This window comes from Aptenodytes forsteri, unplaced genomic scaffold (assembly GCF_000699145.1).
Source record: "Aptenodytes forsteri isolate BGI_AS27 unplaced genomic scaffold, ASM69914v1 Scaffold103, whole genome shotgun sequence".
In the NCBI taxonomy this organism is placed as follows: Eukaryota; Metazoa; Chordata; class Aves; order Sphenisciformes; family Spheniscidae; genus Aptenodytes; species Aptenodytes forsteri.
In genome coordinates, this window is record NW_008796051.1 from 4,565,661 (window position 1) to 4,586,753 (window position 21,093).

Genomic DNA, 21,093 nt, shown 5'->3' on the forward strand with positions numbered 1-21,093 from the left:
GAACAGGCTGCCCAGGGAAGTGGTTGAGTCCCCATCCCTGGAGGTATTTAAAAGACGTGTAGATGAGGCGCTTAGGGACATGGTTTAGTGGGCATGGTGGTGTTGGGTTGACGGTTGGACTCGATGATCTTGGAGGTCTTTTCCAACCTTAATGATTCTATGATTCTATGATTCTATGTGCTACAGCGTGCAAGTTAAGTACTCAGAGACCCCAGTTTTGTGGTTAACTCGGCCGGTATCTGCTGTGTTACTGAAGCCGACAGTCAGAAACCGGAGGGCAGAGCCGTTTCTGGTGCCAGCAGTGTGCCAGCCTGCTGCAGAGGGCTGAACGGGGCCGTGCAAAGCGCTCCCAGCTGGGAGTTGTTCTTTGCAGCCATCATATTTTCCAGGAGCTGTACCTGAAAGCCATTTACATCTGTATCTGCCAGCTGGTGTCCAGACCTTAAATGGAGTCTTTCAGACGTCAGATAGATTGGAAATGCATATACTCTGGCACAAGAACTGTCCTATTTCTGCCAACACTGTTCTGTGATTCCCCTCTTGGTAACGCATCCAATACCAGTCTTAAACATTGCTGACATTTGGAGATACATGAAGGAGGGTCAAATGTCAGTCATAACTTTTGCCTGTTATTGCTTTGTGCTGTTGCCGCAGCTTTTATCAAACTTCAGCATCTGTCCTTATTACAGTTTGCTTTGCGAGTGTGCTCTTTTTTGAGGTTCAGAAGTGCTTTGCAAACATGAACTCAGCTGCACAGTGTTTCTGAGATGTAGTGCAACAAGCATGCATCATGCTTGGAGATGGTGCTTTGCGTATATGGCAAAAAAAATAATCTTATGTTCTATATATATATAAAAAAAATCAATGGTCTATTATTCAAGTCAGAGTAGAACTCTACTGGTTTACCTGCAGTGTAATGACAGGCAGGGGAAAAGTCAAAATATAGTCAAGTGAAGTGACTGTGCAAAGATGACAGGGCCAAGCCAGTGATAGAGGCAGACCTTGGACATTCTCAGTCCTGCACTGTCCAATCCACAGCTCTGCTTCCATTTTTTGTAACATAACTTTTAAATGAAAAAACACTCATCGTCTGAGTGCAAGAGCTGGCACAATACGTATCTCCATCATAGCTGTTCCGGGCTTCAGGATAAATACCTCACACCTTTACAGCCTCTTTCAAACCCAGCTCATTATGATCTTTTGTGTAAATCCTTCTAAGTTCACAGGTAATTGATAAGACGGCTCTGAGGGGCTTACAGCCAACTATGTTAGTGAAGCTGCTTTAGGAAGTCCGAGTGCTGATAAGCCTAATATATTATGGGAGAAAAATAAATGACATGCACAGCAACAGCTATACTAAATGAAATTCCTCAGTTGTTTTCTATTTTATTTTTTCACAAAATACCCAAAGGCAATAATCCACTTTTTGGATTAAGAGCCTGTAAAATATTACTCTAAAAAAATAAAACCACCTTTGAACTAACTTACGGCAACACAGAAGGCATCAAGAAACAGTGGAGTCTCCACTGCTGCGTTGTACTTGTGTAACTTGAAACCATGCTGAGTGAACACTTTTTTCTGCTTTTATAAGACATGGGAAGAATAGTTTCTGTCCAAGACTATAAATCAGACCTCATCCTGGGAAATATGTTTACAACACCCTTGAATACTGCTATCTATTAATAGAGATGTTCTCCCTGGATTACCAAAAGCCATAATAAAATATATTTTTTCAGCATTTAAAAAATCTGTTCTCTTCCTGTCTTCACCCATTTTATTTTAATGCCTGATTTTTTGTCTCTAAATTCTACAAAACTGAGGTCACACCATTTGGTAAATTAAAAGAATATTCACACATCATCCAAGGTGCTGAAATTTATAACCGGCTCATTTCTCTAGACTCCCTATTGTCATTGGCGGGAGGTGGCCATTTCCAGAGGATGATTCAGCTTACTCACAGCTAGTTTAGATCTCTGACTCGCCCTCTCCTTCCATCTCTTGTCTTTGACTATAGAAAGAGAACAGTTGGTTAAATTAGGTGTCTACATTTGGTGGTCTGAGTATCTTCTCCCATGCTATATATTTCAAATTAAAACTAACAGATTTTTTCCCGCATAAATTATGTGAGTAATTGTACTTGTGCAGTAGCTCAAGACCTGTATATTTTGGCTTGGATAAGTATTTGCAGCTATACACCTAGATAACCCTACGTACCCTCTGTGTATGGAAAATCCTTATTTCTATATCTCTCTGGGTTTTTTTCCCCCGTATCTCCCCAGTTTTTATGTGTTCGGGCATTTGCGAAGAGGCAGATGTACCACTGCTTCCCGTTTCTTCTAGATACCTGTTTTGGATCTAAGTGTGAGTGGATGAGATTGGCGTCCCAGATGGAAGGTCAACACAGTCAGTAGTTGGCTGGGCAAACAGTTTGTCTGGTTGCTCTGTAATTTGGTCTAGGTGGTATCACCTAAGTTACCTGAAGGCTGGTCTTCCCTAAAGCTTACAAAAACTGCTGTTAGGTTGGTGGAACTGGTAATTTTCACCCGTTGACTAGCAGCTGGTCCATGTCTTCAGATGGACATGCAGAAAATTTATAATAGTCAGAATAGGTAGCCATGGGTTTTATGTGAAAGTTAAATGATACAAGGAGACTATAGATTTTTCTTCAGCTTGTGTCAGAGTTGATTGTAGAATCTGGTGAGCTGCTGAAGCATGTTACTTACAGTATTATAGATGAAACTGAGATGGAAGTGAGTGCTGGGGATTTGCTTCTTATTCTCATGCTGCCGATGCTTTGTGATACCAAAGGATGTCCAAAGTGTAGTCCTTGTTAATTTTGTTACAGTGAAGTACAAGTCTCTCTATTTTTAAGGTTGAGTGCAGTTAAATGGGAAACTCTTAAGGACTCCGAAATTCAGTTTGAATTTTCCTGATAGCTAGTGTGCCTCATAGAAGATCATTTGAGGGTTAGTGTCCCAAATTTGAGGTCACTTGAGGCTTCTGAGGTGTATTCCCCCCAAAGGGTAAATTTTCTTAAAACTGAAAGGTCACATCATTACATTTTTTTGTGTGTTCAGGAATCAGAGCTCAGTTTTGATTGTGTTGCATATGCTTCATCCACTTGATGCCCCATCTTATGTAGGACATGTCCACTACTTGGTGGCAAAATTGAAAACAGCAGAAATAGTTATTCTTGCAATATAAACACGAGCCTAATGTAGGTCTGCATCAGAGAAGTTTAACTGCAAATGCGAGGTGTTTAGTAGTAAAAAGCGATTGCTGTCTTCTTCTTCAACCTGAAGACCTGGGTGGCTCTACTGTACACCACCTGTGCCCTGTGTCCAGGTAGTTGCATGGAAGACAACCTACGGAGAGTGGTCATTTTATCAAAGTCTGCCCCTTTTGAAGAAGATTTTCTTCCTTTTGGGGAGATACAATCTGCATCAAGCAGAAAAGTTTAAAAACCTCTCAGAAGGATTTGCACAGGTACGTGTTTTGAGTGGAGGGGAAAAGCACCTGAAGAGTGAAGGGGGAGGAGAGCAGATTTGAGTGGAACATGGGCAACATGGAGGGAGAAGGCAATTGCCTGTAGGGTAAATAACCCTAACATTTTAATAAAGATCATTTCTGAAGCAGGGTTTTTCAGTGATCCAATTTTTAGCACAGCCCCGGGAAACAGTTATACTGGCATAACTGTGAGGCAAGGGACACCAGTGTTGAGAGACATAGTAGCCAGGATGAATAGGGAGATCTGTTAAACTAGTTTAACATGTAGGAGATGGTGGAATAAAATCAAATGGTGTACCTATGCTTAGGATCATTGTGGGATTTGCTAGCCTTCAAGTTCAGCATACACAATGTGGAAGGTGTTAAAGTACAATTTGAAGAAAAGGATGATTACACATAGGGGAGGCAAAGGGTAAATGGGATATAATGAATCGCAGACTAAGCAGGGGTTGATGGTTACAAAGCCAGGCGAACCTGATAGACTTTTTGATTAGCAAATGCCTTATCTTGACGAAGAGTATGTGGTAGGTCCTCTTTATCTGGACTTCAGATAAACAAAAATATCTGATGTGGTATTATAAGGGAAGATACTAGCTGAAGTGGAACAGAAGCGGTTAGATAAGTGGTCATAAGAAGGATATGGAGTTGACTCTGGAGGAATATCTATTTACACATAGTGTTAAAAAGGAAAGTGAAAGGCTGGGGAGAGGTTACTGCTGGAGCTCCAGAAGAGTTTGTCTTTGCAGTGATCTTGTTTAATACTTTTCTTAGTGACCTTTGCAGAAATATCAGCAAACTTCACCTGCCAATTCCTAATGACATGGCTAATGTCTTCTAAAATACTAATGGCTTCAGCAGGACTGGGAGGTTTACCTAGGAACCCTGGAGGGGGGAAAGGAGGAGGGGAGGAGAGAAGGCTAAATATTGAGGCAAGTGGAGGAAAAAAAGAGAAACGCCGTAATGAGTCATGGTTTAGGAAAGTACAGTAATCAGAATATAGTAACAAGAAGAGAGCCAGAGATTGAGACTAGACCTGTTATTTCTCTCACTTGCTCCACTACTGGGAGATTTCCAAAGATAGCTGTTGTACCTATTGGACTGGGACAGAGGGAGCATTTCAGAAGAGTAGCCTTCATCTACCCACACTAGCTCCTTAACTCCAGCCCTATTTAATAGCTGGTTAGATGATATTTAATTACTTCAAATTATAGCTTCAGAAAGCAGTGTATAATTTCTTGTGTTCAAAAATGTCCAGTAACCTGATGGAAAGACTCCGCTGCAGAGTGAAAGACGTGATTTCATACTCAGTTATGCTGAGTTCAGCTTTCCCAATTTCTAGGCAAAGACTTACTCATTAGGCTACTGTGTCAATATGCAGCTGCTACTGCCCCCAATCCTTACTGTCCTCATTTTTTAAGGGAAAGGGAAAGTCCTGTGTTCCACTGGTTTCCTTACTTTTAAAGAAGTCTGGCTGACTATCCTGGGCCTGGGCTAAAAGGGAAGACCTGGTGGGGAGGAGTGGCTGCTTAACTGCAAGGCTTCGATGGCAGCTCCAGAAGTGCCTTTTGAGTTTGCTTCCAGCCTGTTGTGCATGATGGCTCTTTGCTTGCCCCATAGACCACATGCATCTCCTGCCTGACAGCCTCTGAGGGGCTCTGTGCCTCCTCCTACCCGAACAACACAGGGTGAAATGAGGATGCTGAATCCCTTTTGGTACTCGTGGACCTCATCTGCTGATCAAGCATGAGGATGTCAGATGGGACAGCATTGCCCTCTCTGAGATCACAGTATCACAAGCTGCTCCAAGTAATCCCTCTCTCGCTCGATAGAGCTGTGCGATGTACTGGATGTGATGGCTTGCCTGCAGCTCGTTTCCACTGACTGCAGCAGGCATCAGGGGGAAGCTGGAGATTAAGATTGCACGGCTGGGAACCTGACCTCACCGTTTCTGGGTTTTCCTAAGGCTGAGTTTTGGAGGGGGAGGTGGGGAAAAAAATGCATGTTCTGGATATGTGTAAGATAGCACTGGCTACCTTAACTGTGTTTTAGTGAGACTTCTGCACCGACAACTGAGCATGATGATATTTCCATTTGGTATTAATGAAAGCACTCGAGGCCAGTATGCAAATTCTTTCCCACAAAAATCTTCTTCTCTGAGAATCTCCATTAAGAGCAGATCTGTCTCCTACGTATGTAAATATTGAATTTTCACAGAATTTGAAACCTGCAGTCCCTTTTCTCAGACATTTTGCTTATTGTCTAACAGAATATCAGTAATTAACTGTGTCATGGTTTAACCCCAGACGGCAACTAAGCACCACACAGCTGCCCGCTCACTCCCCACCACCAGGATGGGGGAGAGAATCAGAAAAGTGAGAAAACTCATGGCTTGAGATAAAGACAGTTTAATAGGTAAAGCAAAAGCCGTGCATGCAAGCAAAGCAGAACAAGGAATTCATTCACTCCTTCCCATCAGCAGGCAGGTGTTCAGCCATCTCCAGGAAAGCAGGGCTCCATCACGCGTAACAGTGACTTGGGAAGACAAACGCCATCACTCCAAACGTCCCCCCCTTCCTTCTTCTTCCCCCAGCTTTATATGCTGAGCATGACGTCATATGTGGGGTGGAATCCCTTTGGTCAGTTTGGGTCATCTGTCCCAGCTGTGTCCCCTCCCAACCTTGTGCACCCCCAGCCTACTCGCTGGTGGGGTGGTGTGAGAAGCAGAAAAGGCCTTGACACTGTGTAAGCACTGCTCAGCAGTAACGAAACCATCCCTGCGTTATCAGCACTGTTTCCAGCACAAATCCAAAACACAGCCCCATACTAGCTACTATGAAGAAAATTAACTCTATCCCAGCCAAAACCAGCACAAACTGCAAAGTAGTCACAGTGAGAAACAAAACCATGAATATTAACTTGGTAGGTTTATTTTTAAATTGTCTGCCTGAAAAGCTACCTGTGCCATTCCTGGCTGGAATCTTACCCAGTATTTCCTGTCTCTTGTACGAATAGTAATCATAGTAAATAATAGTAAACATTTTTTTCTGGAGACAGACCTCAAACACAGCGGACAAAATAGTTTATGCTTGGAACAAAGAACGGTGATATGAGGGTTGGAGACCTGCAGTCGAGTGGTTCACTCTCAGATGTGGAAGCTGGCCAAATTTCCCCGGTGGCCTGGCCTTTCTGCCACGGTTCCATGTCAGCGACCGAGACCAACAAGTGTCAGGACAAATTCAAATAGCAGAATTGATTGCCGGGAATGATTTATGCCTGTCTGCCTCTCCTCGGGTGGGGAAGGTTTGTTTAAATTTTGCCCTGCCATTTTGAACTGGCTTCAGACATTTCTCAATTTATTAGAATTCTCTGCTTTTCAGCTGTGGTTCTTTTCACCAATAACTGTATGCTATGACATTTTACTTGACTAGCTTGTAAAGCCAGCTTACCATGAAAGTTTAGAGGAATCTGGCTTTCTTAAAGAATATATCTATCAGCAGTAACATGAAAGCTACTCTCAAGTCCTACATGATGTGGATTTTGAAACAGGAGCCTATTTGATTTTAAATTTAAGGGGAAAAATATGCTTTTCTCCAACTGAGCCTTTCTAAAACATAACCTTTTCAACAAGTAAGCCAAGAAGAAACCCTTGAATCCAGGTACATCTGAGCTGTAAGAACATCTAGAATTAGGACTTGGTTGAAATTTGCACTTCGCTATAATATATCCATGCAGTTGCAAGCCTCTGCTGCTCCTCCCTGCCTGCCTCCTATCTAAAGTACAAATAAAAATTTTACAAGCTGTGATGTTGTGACGTCATATTTTGGTTTCTGTGAGTATAGAATAGAATATTTTAGAATAGAATAGAATATTTACAGTTAGAAGGGACCTACAATGATCAGCTAGTCCAACTGCCTGACCACTTCAGGGCTGACCAAAAGTTAAAGCATGTTATTAAGGGCATTGTCCAAATGCCTCTTAAACCCTGACAGGCTTGGGCCATCGACCACCTGTCTAGGAAGCCTGTTCCAGTGTTTGACCACCCTCTTGGTAAAGAAATGCTTCCTAATGTCCAGCCTAAACCTCCCCTGGCACAGCTTTGAACCATTCCCACAGTGCTATCACTGGATACCAGGGAGAAGAGGTCAGCACCTCCCTCTCCCCTTCCCCTCCTCAGGAAGCTGTAGAGAGCAATGAGGTCGCCTCTCAGCCTCCTTTTCTCCAAATTAGACAAGCCCAAAGTCCTTAGCTGCTCCTCACAGGACATGCCTTCCAGCCCTTGCACCAGCTTTGTTGCCCTCCTCTGGACGCATTCAAGGACCTTCACATCCTTCTTAAATTGTGGGGCCCAGAACTGCACACAGTATTCAAGGTGAGGCTGCACCAACGCTGAATACAGCGGGATAATCACCTCTCTTGACCGGCTGGTTATACTGTGTTTGATGCACCCCAGGATGCGGTTTGCCCACTTGGCTGCCAGGGCACACTGCTGACTCATATTGATCCTGCTGTCGATGACCAGCATCCCCAGATCCCTTTCTGCAGGGCTGCTCACCAGCCACCCCTCTCCCAGTTTATACTTGTGCCCAGTGTAGAAATTTTATGTTTTGCCACAGTTTCTTGCCTCCCACTGAAGAAGGTTGCAGAAAGTGTAAATAAACACTACAAGGCACAAGTCATGGTAAGATGGCAAATATGACATCTTAAAATCTGTCTGTGAGGTTTAATTAAGTTCAGTTGAGAAGTGTTACCTTTCAGTGTTGTTGATTTTGGTGAAATTACTTCATTTGTTCAGGAACTTTGTTTTTACAAATACTATGCTGTTTTTAAAGCTTATTAAAAGCATTTCTAGACAGTCAGCTGTTACTCAGTCATTCTTCTATAAGCACATATAGAACGTCTATCTCCCTTTATAAAATAATCCTGTGTATATAATTTTTATTTTGCCAGCAGGAATTTAATGTGCACCTAACACTTCTCTTCTAATATATAATGTAAAAAATAAAGTGCCTTATTTCTTCTTTCACTGGTATCCACCTTTTTCCTTTATGAAATTTCATATAAATTAAAAAAATAAAAACACATTTTTAAAAGGACTTTATTCCTGAGACAAAACAAAGATGACATTGCCCTTGTCTTGATAGCCCATGGTGTGCCACGTTTAAAGTATTTTCATTGTCTAGGCCATAAACTTTATTTTCAAGCGTGTCTATTTTAATTCATGTCCCCGTATAATTCATTGTCTAAATTCTCAGCACAGATGTATAATCATTATTTTTACTGCAGCAATATCTAGAAGGCCCTACTTACTTTGGGGCTCTGTGGTGCTTGATACGATATAACCAAAAAGACACAGTCCTTGCACCTAGGCATTTTTTTCTAAATACATAAGTATAGGAGGTATAAGTGTGGATTGCAGTGGTTTTTTCAGTGTTTTAATTAAATTGTTCATGCTGCTTTTACATAAGATAATCAAAAGCCTGTCAAATAATCTCATTACATATTAAAGGATAACTGTGGCTCCGAACAGGAAGAATTACTCTGTTCCTGATGTTAAAAGGTCTTTTCTGCTCTGTATGCTAAACTGCACCAACTGTTGTCAGCGCACGGCAATTGAAAGCAGCAAGAACTGCCCACATGTATCCACAGGCCGGGTTTTTCTCTGAACAGTTAACGCAGAGACTCTTCAAAATCTGCTTGGATTTCAGTGATATTTGTAGTGTTGCAAGGCAATAGTACAAATCTGATTCGTGCAGCTTATTCAGTGGCCAGTTGACTGCACAACCTTGGCTACCAGCTCCCTGCCATATTTTTCAGCCGTTTGATCCTTAACAGCCTTGCCGTGCCTTGGAGAGCTGGAACAGCAGCTCTGACAGAGTCTTGCCACCCAGAATTGCCTAGGAAAAGGAAACTGATGAGTGTTGTGTGGATTTCCTTGGTAATTGCCCTTTGCTGAGTTTTTGCGAGTCCGTTGAAGAAACGAGCCAGCTACTTCATTCTCTCCTGAAGCTGGTATGGAGGGGCTTCACGTGTAGACATCATGCAGGGGAAGGTTCCCTTTGCAGGTGTTACATACTAAAACCGTACAGGAGTGGCTGCTTCTGCTGACGCTGCAGAGACCAAACCCAAGAAGATAAAGGAAGTCAAAGGAACAAGAGAAAGATAAGGGAGGGAAGCCAAAGAGGCAAATGGAATAAAACAGAGGAAGGAAGTGGTGAGGGAAGGCAGAGATATGGAGAGAGGAAGGAGAGAGACACTCCAGAAGGAAGAACAGACATAGAAACACTGGGACAGAAATAGCAGCTGTAATTGATGTTGAGCCAGGAAGGAGCTGCAGCTCTTACTACTGAAGACGTGTACGCAGCCATGATGCTGTATAAATAAGATAGAATTAAGCTGGTCCTAATATTCACATCCCTTACCATTTTTCCTGCTAAGAAGGAATGTGGCAATTAAACTTTAGAAACAAACAACTTAAAATATTTCTGTGTCAGTGCAGTAAGCCATCACTCAATAGAAAAATAAAGTAATCCTACATGACTAGTCTTTAAAGGAGGATCGAAGTAGGAGAGAGAAGAAAAAGGGAAGAAACAGACACAAATATGTTTCATAAGATCCCTTTTCTGTGCATCTACATGTAGTTTCTTTTGTGTTCATTGTGTGTAACTAAACGTGTACAAGCATGCTATTGTTAATATTACCTGCTCTCTTGATGTTCAAATAAAAATTGTTGCTAAGCTTTCCGAAGAGGTACTGGGAACTTTCTGGTACAAAAGCATCCGACGGACTTTTGAATGGCAGGTAAGGCCCCATCGCTTGCTTCGTTTTTTTCAAATGAGTGGTTCCTCTGAATTCACATTTTCTTCTTCTTTGAAAAGAGATCAAGGAAGTTGCCATATGCCATGTTCCAGGGGCAGGATGAAGTTAAACTTCATTGTAATCTATTGCTGTGTCAGCCCCCATGGCTGAGCCACTGTAAATACATGTGAGCTCATGAAAAGTATTTTTAAAACATTTAGTCCTGTAAAAAGTTGGAAGGAATTTTTGCAAGTACTATTATGCCCCCAAAGAATTGCCAATATGCTTCTTCTGGAGTAAAGCCATGAAAATCAATGGAGAACAACAGTGTCAAATGAGTGTCGAATCAGCATGGGAGAAGAGTGGAAAAATAGTGAAAGGGACCCTCCAAGTTTTATTTCAAGAGAGGAGGAGCCTTTTCTATTCCTTCAAGATGACAATTAAAACAAATACACAGAAATGCATGTTGAAGTAGAGCAAGTCTGTTGTATGTTTATTAAAGAAAAGCAAGCACAGATTTTACAAAAGCAAAGGATGCTGGGAAGCACTCTAACCTTAGCATTTCATGTGGTTGGCACCCCGGCAGGACGTAAGGTTGCGTTAGATGTGTGGCAGCACGCAGAGCTGGCCGGGGTTTCAGTCAGGGACGGGCCCAGGCTCAGCACTCTGGTGTTGGGTTTAACATCGCAGTGAAACACTGGCACATGGAGCACCCTCTTGGCCAAGGCAAAACTCTACTTACCAGAGAGGCCAGAGGCAACATGCTGTCGGCTGCTCTTCTCTGCAGCTTTTAAGAGCCAGCCCAGTGCGCTGATGCTTGCTGGTGGACGTGCTGGCAGAAACGTGCTCCCTTGCTGGGGCGAGGATTGTTGTGCATGGGGGAAGCAGGCTCCTGGTGCTGGCACTGCAGTCGGGAGCAGAGCGGTGAGACCCAGCCAGCTGCCTGCACTGCTGCCGCCGTCTGTCCTGCTCCTGCACAGCTGGAGCGGGTGGGAGTTAGTCCTCAGCCCTGGGAGAGCTCTAGCTCTTGCTGTGCTACCTTAAATTGGATTTAAAAATAAAAAATAAAATCTGCCTTGTGCTTAACTGCACGCCTTAAATGGGGAATTTTAATAATGTGCCAACAGCAGCAGTTTGGAGTATCTTACTGAGGAAAAGGTCACCGTGCCCATAAGTTATCCTAGCATTTGATCAGTGGACTCTTTTCCAAAGACTTTAAGTCTCATTATTCACTGCTTATAAAGTCACTTGAGATATAAAAAGTCTTTTTATAGTAATGAAAGAACTCCCACAATTGGCCAGAAGGCAGCCATCTATCTTTTTAAACTACTCGGTTCGGAGGAGACCAGGAGTTTCAGGCGTCTGTACGTGGATGAATTGTTATGACAGTGATAAGTGTAACATTCATGTGGTGATGCCAGCCGTGGCTGAGTTCATGGAAGGCTGGGGGTTTTTTTAGAGGTTAAAGAGAGACTTTTTTTGTTAGTGAAACATAGAATATGATTCCCTGAAAAGGAGAAAAGTGACGATGCGTTATTTACGGAGTCCTGAAATCTGCCATTCAGCCCTTCCATTGTTCTTTGGGAATTACAGATGATTAAAGAATGTCGTTAATTTGATCTCCTAAAACTTTAATGGCAACTACCTTTTGAAGTGCTTCTTCCCTGAGAAAAATACATACCCTGGAAGAGAAATTGGAGAGTGAGCTTGTGGTAGAGCAGAGACACCGTGAAGTTCACAGGAGAATACAGCATGCAGTGCAGGGGCTTAGAGATAAAAATTATTTGTTCTGAGCACACACACTGGCCTTTGATTGTATTTTTCCCCACCATCAAAGGGTTGCTCTGTGTGGTAGATCTTGTGAGAGATGTATATAATATCCTATCCACAAATAGAAAAAGTTTGCAATGATTAATATAATAAATGATCGTCTAATTATATCAAGAAGTAACTCACATATTTTATGCATGCCACAGCTAGTTTAGTCTTTATTGCCCTCAGGCAGAATCCTAATATCATCAGAAAAACTGTTTGTCAATATTAAAAGCAATTTACATAGTAAATACACTCCAGTCTTGTTACATCACCATCTGGGTTAGCTGAGCATTCGTGTTGGTACTGGGAGGTGCTGGCAAAGGCAGACCTCACAAGTAAGTGTTCAGATTGTCCAGCTGTCACAGTGGGAGGATGACAAGTGCCGGTGTTACCACCCCATGGGAAGGGGACAGATTCAGTGAGAGGGCAGCGGCAGGTCTTCGTGGAGAAGGGTTTGGGAAAAAGATGGAGGACGCTGGAATCGGGAGGCATGAGATAAAGGAGACCCCCAGTGAGCAAAGAAAGATCCACAGTGAAAGAAAAAGGCAGAGTGAGAAGAGCAAACAGCCTAAGAGAGAAGAGAGAGACCAGAGGTAGCAAAGCAAGGGAGAGGAGAATGAGACTTGGAATACCAGCTGCAAGAGCATGCAAGAAAGACGGCCACAGCAACCAGTAGTAACATGTCTGCCAGGCAAATTGAGGGAGTCAGAAAAGGAGGATAGCAGCTGCTTACAAATGCATGTCTACCAGCACTTGTCTCCGGGCAGCTCACTATAAAACTAACACAGTGATTCTTGAATTTAATTTGGTGTTTTCGTTTCACTCACAAACCAAGAGAATTGCAGATAATAGTACGTTACCTCTTTCAAAACTCAAGTGAAGTTTTTCTGAGCTGTTGCTGTGCTTTCTGAGCTGAACTTTGCGAGCTGAGCTTTCTGAGCTGTTCTGATGTTGTTGAACATCAGCACTAAAGGACTTGAAAGGATGTTTGTGAGACGTGCATTGCTCTAACACACAGTGAGGAAGTGGAGGGGGTATTCTGCGGTTACGCAGACTGCCAAGCCTCATGTTACGAAGTGCAGGAATTCAGGTCGCATTTTGGCCACGGATTAAAACTGCTAATGCAGTAGTGCTTTTAAGCTTGTTGGAGCGGGAATAGTTATCCTGGAGATGTGAACTGTAGCATCCAAGTCTTTTTCTGAAATATATCTCAAGGTGAGGGCCCAGATCCACAAAGGGACTTTGGGCATGGAAATGTCAGGTGTCTCCCAGGGTGGACTTTTCCATACACTGTTAGAGGAGATTGAAATGCTCAAAGGCAATTGTGGTGAATGATCGTTGTGCCCAACCCAGCCAGCTGGAAGCAGGCTGTAGGCATGCATCTAAAACACCATCCTTTTCCTATACTCAATACCTTAAATGCAATTAGGCAGTCAATAAATTTGGGATTTAAACACCCAAACTCCCTCCTTAAGGGAGGGAGGGGGGCAGGATCTTCAGTGATTTCTTTACTTACAACGGACTTGACTTTTCTTTCATAACATAGAGCATGATTCTGCACGCAGTTTTGGAAGACACTTCTTTGTTTTAGTTAGAGGTGACGGGGTAGAGAAGGCAAAATCATGGAGAAAAAAATACTAAGCTAGAGTTTGTATTTGTTGGAGAATCAAAGTTGCACAAGCACTTCTGTATTAGTTACTTTGCTCACTAGTTTGCCGTAGTTTACTGCAGTTGGGATGAGAACTATTTCTCCATTCCGTGTACATCTACCTGGGGCACTTTTTCCAATCCAGTTTAAAAGTCTTTTGAATTCCCTGGGATAGCTTGTTAGAAAATACTTCCAAGTAGTGTCCAGCTCTTTGCTGGGGTCTTTTGGGGATGTGTCATGTCCCTCATAGAGAGGAGTTGCAGCTGTCAGACCTGCCCACAGATGCACTGATCATGGTGGACAACTCTGACAAAATGAAGCGTCATCTTGAGGTCAGTTGAAAGAAGGGTATTTTTTTCTGAGAGCTGCTGTTTAGATAATCAAAATTGCTGAGAAGTCACTGGGTTGTCTTCCTCTGGAAGGAAGCTTTACAGAGTGGAAATAGGTATATTTCTATGTTTTCCCACTTTTTGTAGCATTTATTTCGTCTTGCTTAGGTTAAGGCTTAGCCATGGGCTTTTCAGCCACAGTAAATTTCTGATAAATACTGGGAAATGAAAGTGGTACTGGTTATGCATAGGAAAATGCACAGAAGGCTGCATTACTGGGCATTGCCTGGGTCTATTCAGGATTGTTGAACCAGCTACACAAACTATCAAACAGGACAAACCTCAGCTCTACAGGTAATGGAGATGTAGTTCTCGTTACAAGCCTGTGGTTCAGCCTGTGGGAAGCAGCCAGAGCCTGCGTGTTCAGCAGCTTGTGTAGCTTTTAGGAGGGATGACAAGATTTGATGGTCAGGGCAACAAAGGATCAAATGGGAACAAGCATCACTTAACTCATCTGGCTAAGGTAGAGGAAATGTCATTAACCAGCATAATAAAAGTTGTCCCTTTACTGAACTTGCATGAACCCTGACTGAGATAGTGGTATTGGCTGAATTTGCTACCTTTCAGATTAACTTGCTCAAGAAATGCAGCTTAGTACTGAACTGTAACCTAAAAGGTCAGCGTGTCGAATGCCCTTTCCATAGATGAGCTATCACATTTGCGTTAGCAGAAGAGTTGCAGTGTCCTCTCCAGGATGCGTGTCACTGGTAGCTCACATGTCCTGTGCCCCCCTGTCCTGCCCGGGAAGCCTCACAGCTGGTGGCACTCACCACTGGAAGTTTTCTAGAGGCTGTATGTGCTGAAAGCTGCAAGTCTGGGAGGAAGGTGGTATGTTTTTGTTCTTTTTCTGTGGCTTGTAGTTAAGGCTCAAATTCCTGTCCTAAAGAAGGACTGGTCAAACTAAGGGACAGTGTTTGATCCTTTTTGCAGTTTGCCATCCAAGGATGCACCCAGGGAGTGGTAGCCTGGATGTATTTAGGGCGAGGGATTGGAGGTGAAGAGACTGCTGTGATGAGAGCAGATGTAGCACCTGTCAGGTCAGAGGCATCTTCTGCATGGGTGTTGAAATCTCCTAGGACAGTGAGCCTTGTGTGAACTCCATCATCACGTCAGACAGCATCTCTGTCATTTCGCTGGGAAACCTTTGTGTCTGGACGTCTCTGTTCTAGCAGAACACTCCAGTTATTCTTCCCTTTGCCCTTACTGATTAAATGGAGGGTCTCCAAGGATTTTACTTCAGCAGACCTGATCTTAAATTTTAACTTGCATATACCAGGTATTTGCTGAGGACAGGAGGTTATCTCATGAACTGCTAATGTGACAACTTCTGTGATGGTTGCATTCAGATGACTACACATCTTTTTTCCTTTTTTCCCCCTCTTCCCTTTTTCCTTTTTTCCTTTTTCTCTTAATATGGGGGAAGTAAAGGCTACAGGAAACATACCAACATTTCTGGCCCTCTTGAATCAAAAATTCTGGCCAGAGCTAAAAGAAATTATCAACAACAGAAAAAAGTTAGAAGACAAGACTATTTCATTTCTCAGTCACAGGCACTTAAATCCTGGAAGCAGTCTTCATCAGAGGACTGATTTTTCTTTTTTTTTTTTTAGAACTCAAAGCACAAGGATAACCTAACAACCATTTGCCTACATTTTTTTATCGTCACTGTTTTGTTATTTAGTCCTGTCCCTCCTTCCTTCTCTGCTGTCCACCTCTGTGTGAGTGGGAATAAGCCTATGTACAGCAGTGCTGGCATTAGAAGTGGCAGTTGGCCAATGTCAGTTGATTTGCACATGAAAGGCAAAGCCTGTTTGCTTGTTTATTTTCTGACACTAATGAAGTTTTGCGTGTGGCTGGATTTAGAGCAAGAATCCAAAGGGGATGGCCAGGATCCAGGCAGTGGCCACCAGTCACTCTAGGGGAGATGTTGACAAGTGGCCCAGACTTTGCAGTGTGTCCAAAATGAGGGGGAGAGTGTTCATTAAACAGAAGCTTAATCAAACAGGGCAGGAGGATGGTTTACATGAGAAAAGATATATTCTTTACTTAACATTCACAACTTGCTTGTGGATTAATTAGCCCATCTGCTACAACAAATGTATTCCCATGTCTTTGTGTTGACTGTTAAAAGTGACTGATTTCTCTATCCACTTAAAATAGTACCCTGGATTCCACTGAAAGTAACCTTTCAGAGGCAAGGAATTTATTTAATCATCCACTAAGAACCTGTAAGTGGCTTGCTGTAAATAAGTACTCGGCTGTCTACGGCTCCCAGGGTAACTATATGTGAGTGTTAAGTTGGGGGATAACACAGGATGCAGAAAGCCCTTAAAGAAGCTACGTGAAGAGAGCTTCCAACCCCATCTGTAATATTTGCTTTAGGTTTTAAAATAAATTCTCTCTTCCCATCCCCAAGTGGGCAGGACAGCTGCCAGCATAGAGTAATTCAGCTATAGATTTTCTTCTGAGAAAGATGGCATTCATAAATTAGGTGACCTTTATGCAGATCAACAAAGTGTGTTGATGAACTTCCAAGTGACAATTTAAACAAGTATTGGGTGTCCACAGTGCTTGTATTTCATAAGAAAGCAACGTAAAGGATGGAATGTTTTTAAAGTCTTTAAATTAAATAGGCATTTAAATGAAAATAGAGGTCAGCCATAGGTTCCCAGGATAAATGCAAATGTGTATCTTTTGTGATTTTTCACACTCACGTGATTTTAAAATATTATTCTTTAGAAATAAAATGTGCATGTAAATGGCATTGTTGTGAATTTACATCTATTTCCTCAGAGTAAGTGATAAGTATTGACTGATGTGAATAAACAGAGCTTCTGTTTTTCCAAAAAAATCTAATAATGTATTTTGTATGCTATCCAAATACCTTTTTGCTTTGCTGATGCGGATCTGTGATAAAACGGTCATCTTGTGCCAAAAACCATGTGGTTCAGCTGGGTTACAGAAGGATTGTGTGTTTTATACTTGAATAGGGGAAAAAATTGATACAGTGCTATGTGGTATTTCTTCTGAAGCATTTGCTTTTAGGAGAAACACCATATAGTTATCCAAAACGTAAAAAGTATTAAAAGGGTTTTGGGAGGCAGGAAAGTAATTTTTCTGTTCCTAGGGCCTTAGGAATGAGAGTTACTCAGAGGGCCTATAGGACGCTCTTGTTACAAAAAGCAGAAACTGTGGAAAACTGTATCCTTGATAGGAACTGAGTTAGAAGCAAGAATGAAGCAGAGGCTGGAACGGAAGAGTGACTAGAAGACCCAGGCTTGAAGCTTTATCTCTAATTGCCTCTATTAGACAGGGCTGAGTCTGAACACCCTGGCAGTATAACTTGTGCTATTGGAGAGCGTTTGCAGAAGCTCGCTCCTTGGGGAGATTTATTTTATTTTCTTATAACATAACTTGTTCTTTGACTGTTCTGGCCCTTCCTCTTATATACCACTGATATTTTTCCATGTAACTTAGATTAACGTAACCCAAGTTCATAATTTGATGGATGATAATTTAAACGGTAAAATCTTATTAACATAAAATCTTAACATTTTTGGCTTCAGTCATCAGAGAAACCATACGTATGCATTAAACTTAGGTGACCAAGCTAGCTGCTGTTCATATTACTTGATCACAGTCTAGGCTGCAGTGGTATGGTACTTCTGGGGATCCCAGGCATTCAGCACAGGGAGTTTTGAGCTTTTTTATGTACAGAAGTCTGTTCAGATAATTTCTAGCCTTCTCATCACCACATACAGCATCAGGGCTAGCTAGAAGGATCAATTGACCTTTGCATTGGTGGCTACACTACAGTCTGGTTATTTTGCATGTCCTCGTGAGTAACGTGGCTGTGAAAGTGCTGCTTCTTTGGGAGTTGTGTCAGAGGAAAGCTGGTTCTATCTTGTACTCGAGCACGTACTCTGGAAATGTATTGAGTTGATATATACCTGTAATTAATGGTCAACGGTATCGTAGCCATCCACATAAATAGACAGGACTATGGTTACATGTGTTGGCTCAAATATGACATTTTTAATTGCAAATGCTTCTCCTGACAGGCTTAAAAATGTTACTGAAGGCTGCTGAATGGCTCTTTTGAGTTTGCTGGCGTTGTTCTTCTTTGCATGTTTTTCTTTTTTGACAAGAAAGTTCCAAGAATTTCTTGAATGAAAGAGTGAATGTAGCAAAGAAATTTGGGGTTCAACCAGTATTTGCAGGCATTGGGGAAAAGTCAGTTATGGGGTCTGCCTCATTTCTGGGGAGGGTTTAGACTTAGTTCATTTAGTGGAAGTTTTACGACTTCATTGTCTATACAAGTAAGTTAATTTGGACATGAACTTGCAGTAGAATCCTATTTCTGATTTGCTGCCAGTGCATTCCCAGGGATATAAATTTTAATCAGGTTTTGGTACCCTTCAGATATTCACATTTCTTACTAGAAAACCCTACCTTTCTACCCCAGCACAGGATCATCTCATCTACACAGTAGCTCACAACAGTTAGGTCCTGTGCAGCAGTCAACAGCAGTCCCATTGCTCTGGAAACAGCAGAATGGTATTTTCTGTGTAAGGATGTTGCGCAGCCCCTGTGTCCAAGGGCTTAGCTACTGACTGCTGTTGACTAATTAGCTCTCATATTTGTAGTGGGCTGATACTTGGGAATTTTGCCCTAAACACCTGAATTCATATTAATTTATCATCACCCAGCCTTGCAGTTACCTTCCGTAATACCCTAAGGCCTCATCTAGACTGGGAGGAATTTGCTGCTTTGCCTGTAGCAGAGAGAGCCTTGCCACAGTCTTTCAGTTTTGCCAAGCTATGCTGCGTTTGTAGCGTAATTTTCTCTGGTTTATTATTCAACTGTTTGTAGCAAATTATTTCTTCGGTTTGTTTGACTTAGATTTCTCTTTCCTTAAAAGAACGGCAGCTGACTGTGTTAGTCAAATCTTCCTGTCTTTGGTCTTAATGATTGTATAATGGCCATAGCAGATAAGTGACAAAACATCGAAAATTGGCCTTGTTTCTTTGTAGACATCAGAGACATGTTTATTGACATCTGCATTAATAACAATGCTGTGCCAGAAATCCTTTAGAACAGTTGCATGCCACAGAAAATGCTGAAATTGAAAATTAAAAGCACCCCTCCTTTTTTATTTGTATTTTATGAGGTGAATAAAATAGCATGAGAGAAATAATTTTATATGTCCTTTTTAAATACTGTAGTTTCTTTGTTGTGTTCAGATTCCATTGGGACAGTTATGGAAGAGTTCAAACCATTTCTGATTTCTAGCAAAGATTAAAGATTTTTTTCTCCTCCCAGCTTTATCTTCCCTCTTTCATGGATGCCAAAATACGGTCCAGTCAATGTCAGCACGTGACTTGATGTACTACACAAATAATTCATCCCCCTATATTTTACGCCTAAATTTTTATGCTGCCTTTTCTCTTGTGAGTAACCTTTAGTATATTTTTCTGTTTTTCTCTAGGTCAATGGGAAGGACCTCTCCAAGGCCACTCATGAAGAGGCAGTGGAAGCTTTTCGCAATGCCAAGGAGCCAATTGTAGTTCAAGTTTTACGACGAGCCCCAGTTAGCAAAGCTCATGGTAGCTCCCAGGATGTTCGGCTTGTGGATGCCAGCACTCAGACCGACATCACTTTTGAGCACATAATGGCCCTGGCCAAACTAAGGCCTTCCACACCGCCAGTTCCTGATATCTGCCCTTTTCTACTTTCAGACAGGTATGGTTTATCTTCTCCTGCTGTTTACCTGTGGGGTTGAGGCATTGCAGTGGTAGGCTTGTAGCCTTCTCTTGAAAAAGGAGTGTTCTGAGGAACACTTTAAATTAATTATAAATGTCGTTGATAACCACTGTCCCATTCAGGCTTCAGTGACGGTTTCTTACCAAAAAATCAAGGAAACAAATTACTTAATTTAAAGGTTCCCTCATCAAAAGCAAAACAATTTCAAAAATATAGAGATCAAAAGTACAATTTCACCTGTCATATAGCAAATGATATGAATTAAATTATCCCTCAGTTGAATTCTTTGAAACTGAATTGAATGCAAACACCAGCAGGTGTTGCTTATACAAAAATAGGGTGTAGGCTTCTTCCTCTTTGGACTCCACCTCATGAGTAACATCGCCTAGTGGTTGACCCTTGCCCTCTGTCTGTAGCCAGCAAAACAATGATAGCCCTAGAGCTTTTCCACTGACTTCCTGGCATGCCGTGCATCTCTGCAGAATTGATGCTAATGGAGAACATACCACTTTTGACTTTGATGTAGCTCCATTTTTCGAAGTTCTAGGTAAGCTGGGTAGATGGTTATCTCAGAGAGAATTTGCCAGCCAAATGCTAGATTGAGCCTACCACTTACTGCTGCACAGCTAGGAACATGATATGTGTGCATTTTTGAGTTGTTACTGGATATTACTAAACTGTGTGCCACTGTGATTGAAGTTCCCATGCCCTCAGCATGGGGAAAAGTTTCCTGCCTCTGCTAAGATAGATCCACACTGGGTGCTGCGTGGTTGGGATCCAGCTTTGGGTCTAAGGCTGTACCTAAGTGCACATTGTAAAGACCTCATTCTTCGTGCTCTAAGTCCATTTCACAGTGCAGTTTACTAACATTTTAAGTGTGCAGTTACTCAAATGCACTTCACCACCCTGTTACCACTTTAACAGAAGAGGATAATGCAAGTTGTTTTATGCGAGTTCCTGAACAGTTTGTGAGCCTGGTGTGGGTTGTAGATTGTGGACATTCAAGAATTTATAACCAGATAATTAGTGAGTTGCCCCGGCCATGATGCAGCATGTGAATCTGGAGTTAGGTACCTTTATGAACATAAGGAATCCCAAATTGTCACAATTAAGTAGTTTGGCCCAAAACAGACCCTTTTAAGAAATCACCCTGTGTAAATCTGACAAAAGATGAAC

At 42.1% G+C, this 21,093-nt stretch overlaps 1 protein-coding gene across 1 annotated transcript in view; it reads left to right on the forward strand.

The window, feature by feature from the left end:
• The window catches only part of PDZRN4 (PDZ domain containing ring finger 4), a 113,072-nt gene that overhangs the window by 49,002 nt on the left and 42,977 nt on the right, over positions 1-21,093 (forward strand). The window contains exon 2 of the mRNA XM_009286234.1: positions 19,643-19,896. Coding sequence (XP_009284509.1) covers positions 19,643-19,896 — 254 coding nt within the window. The remainder of the gene's footprint in view (positions 1-19,642; positions 19,897-21,093) is intronic.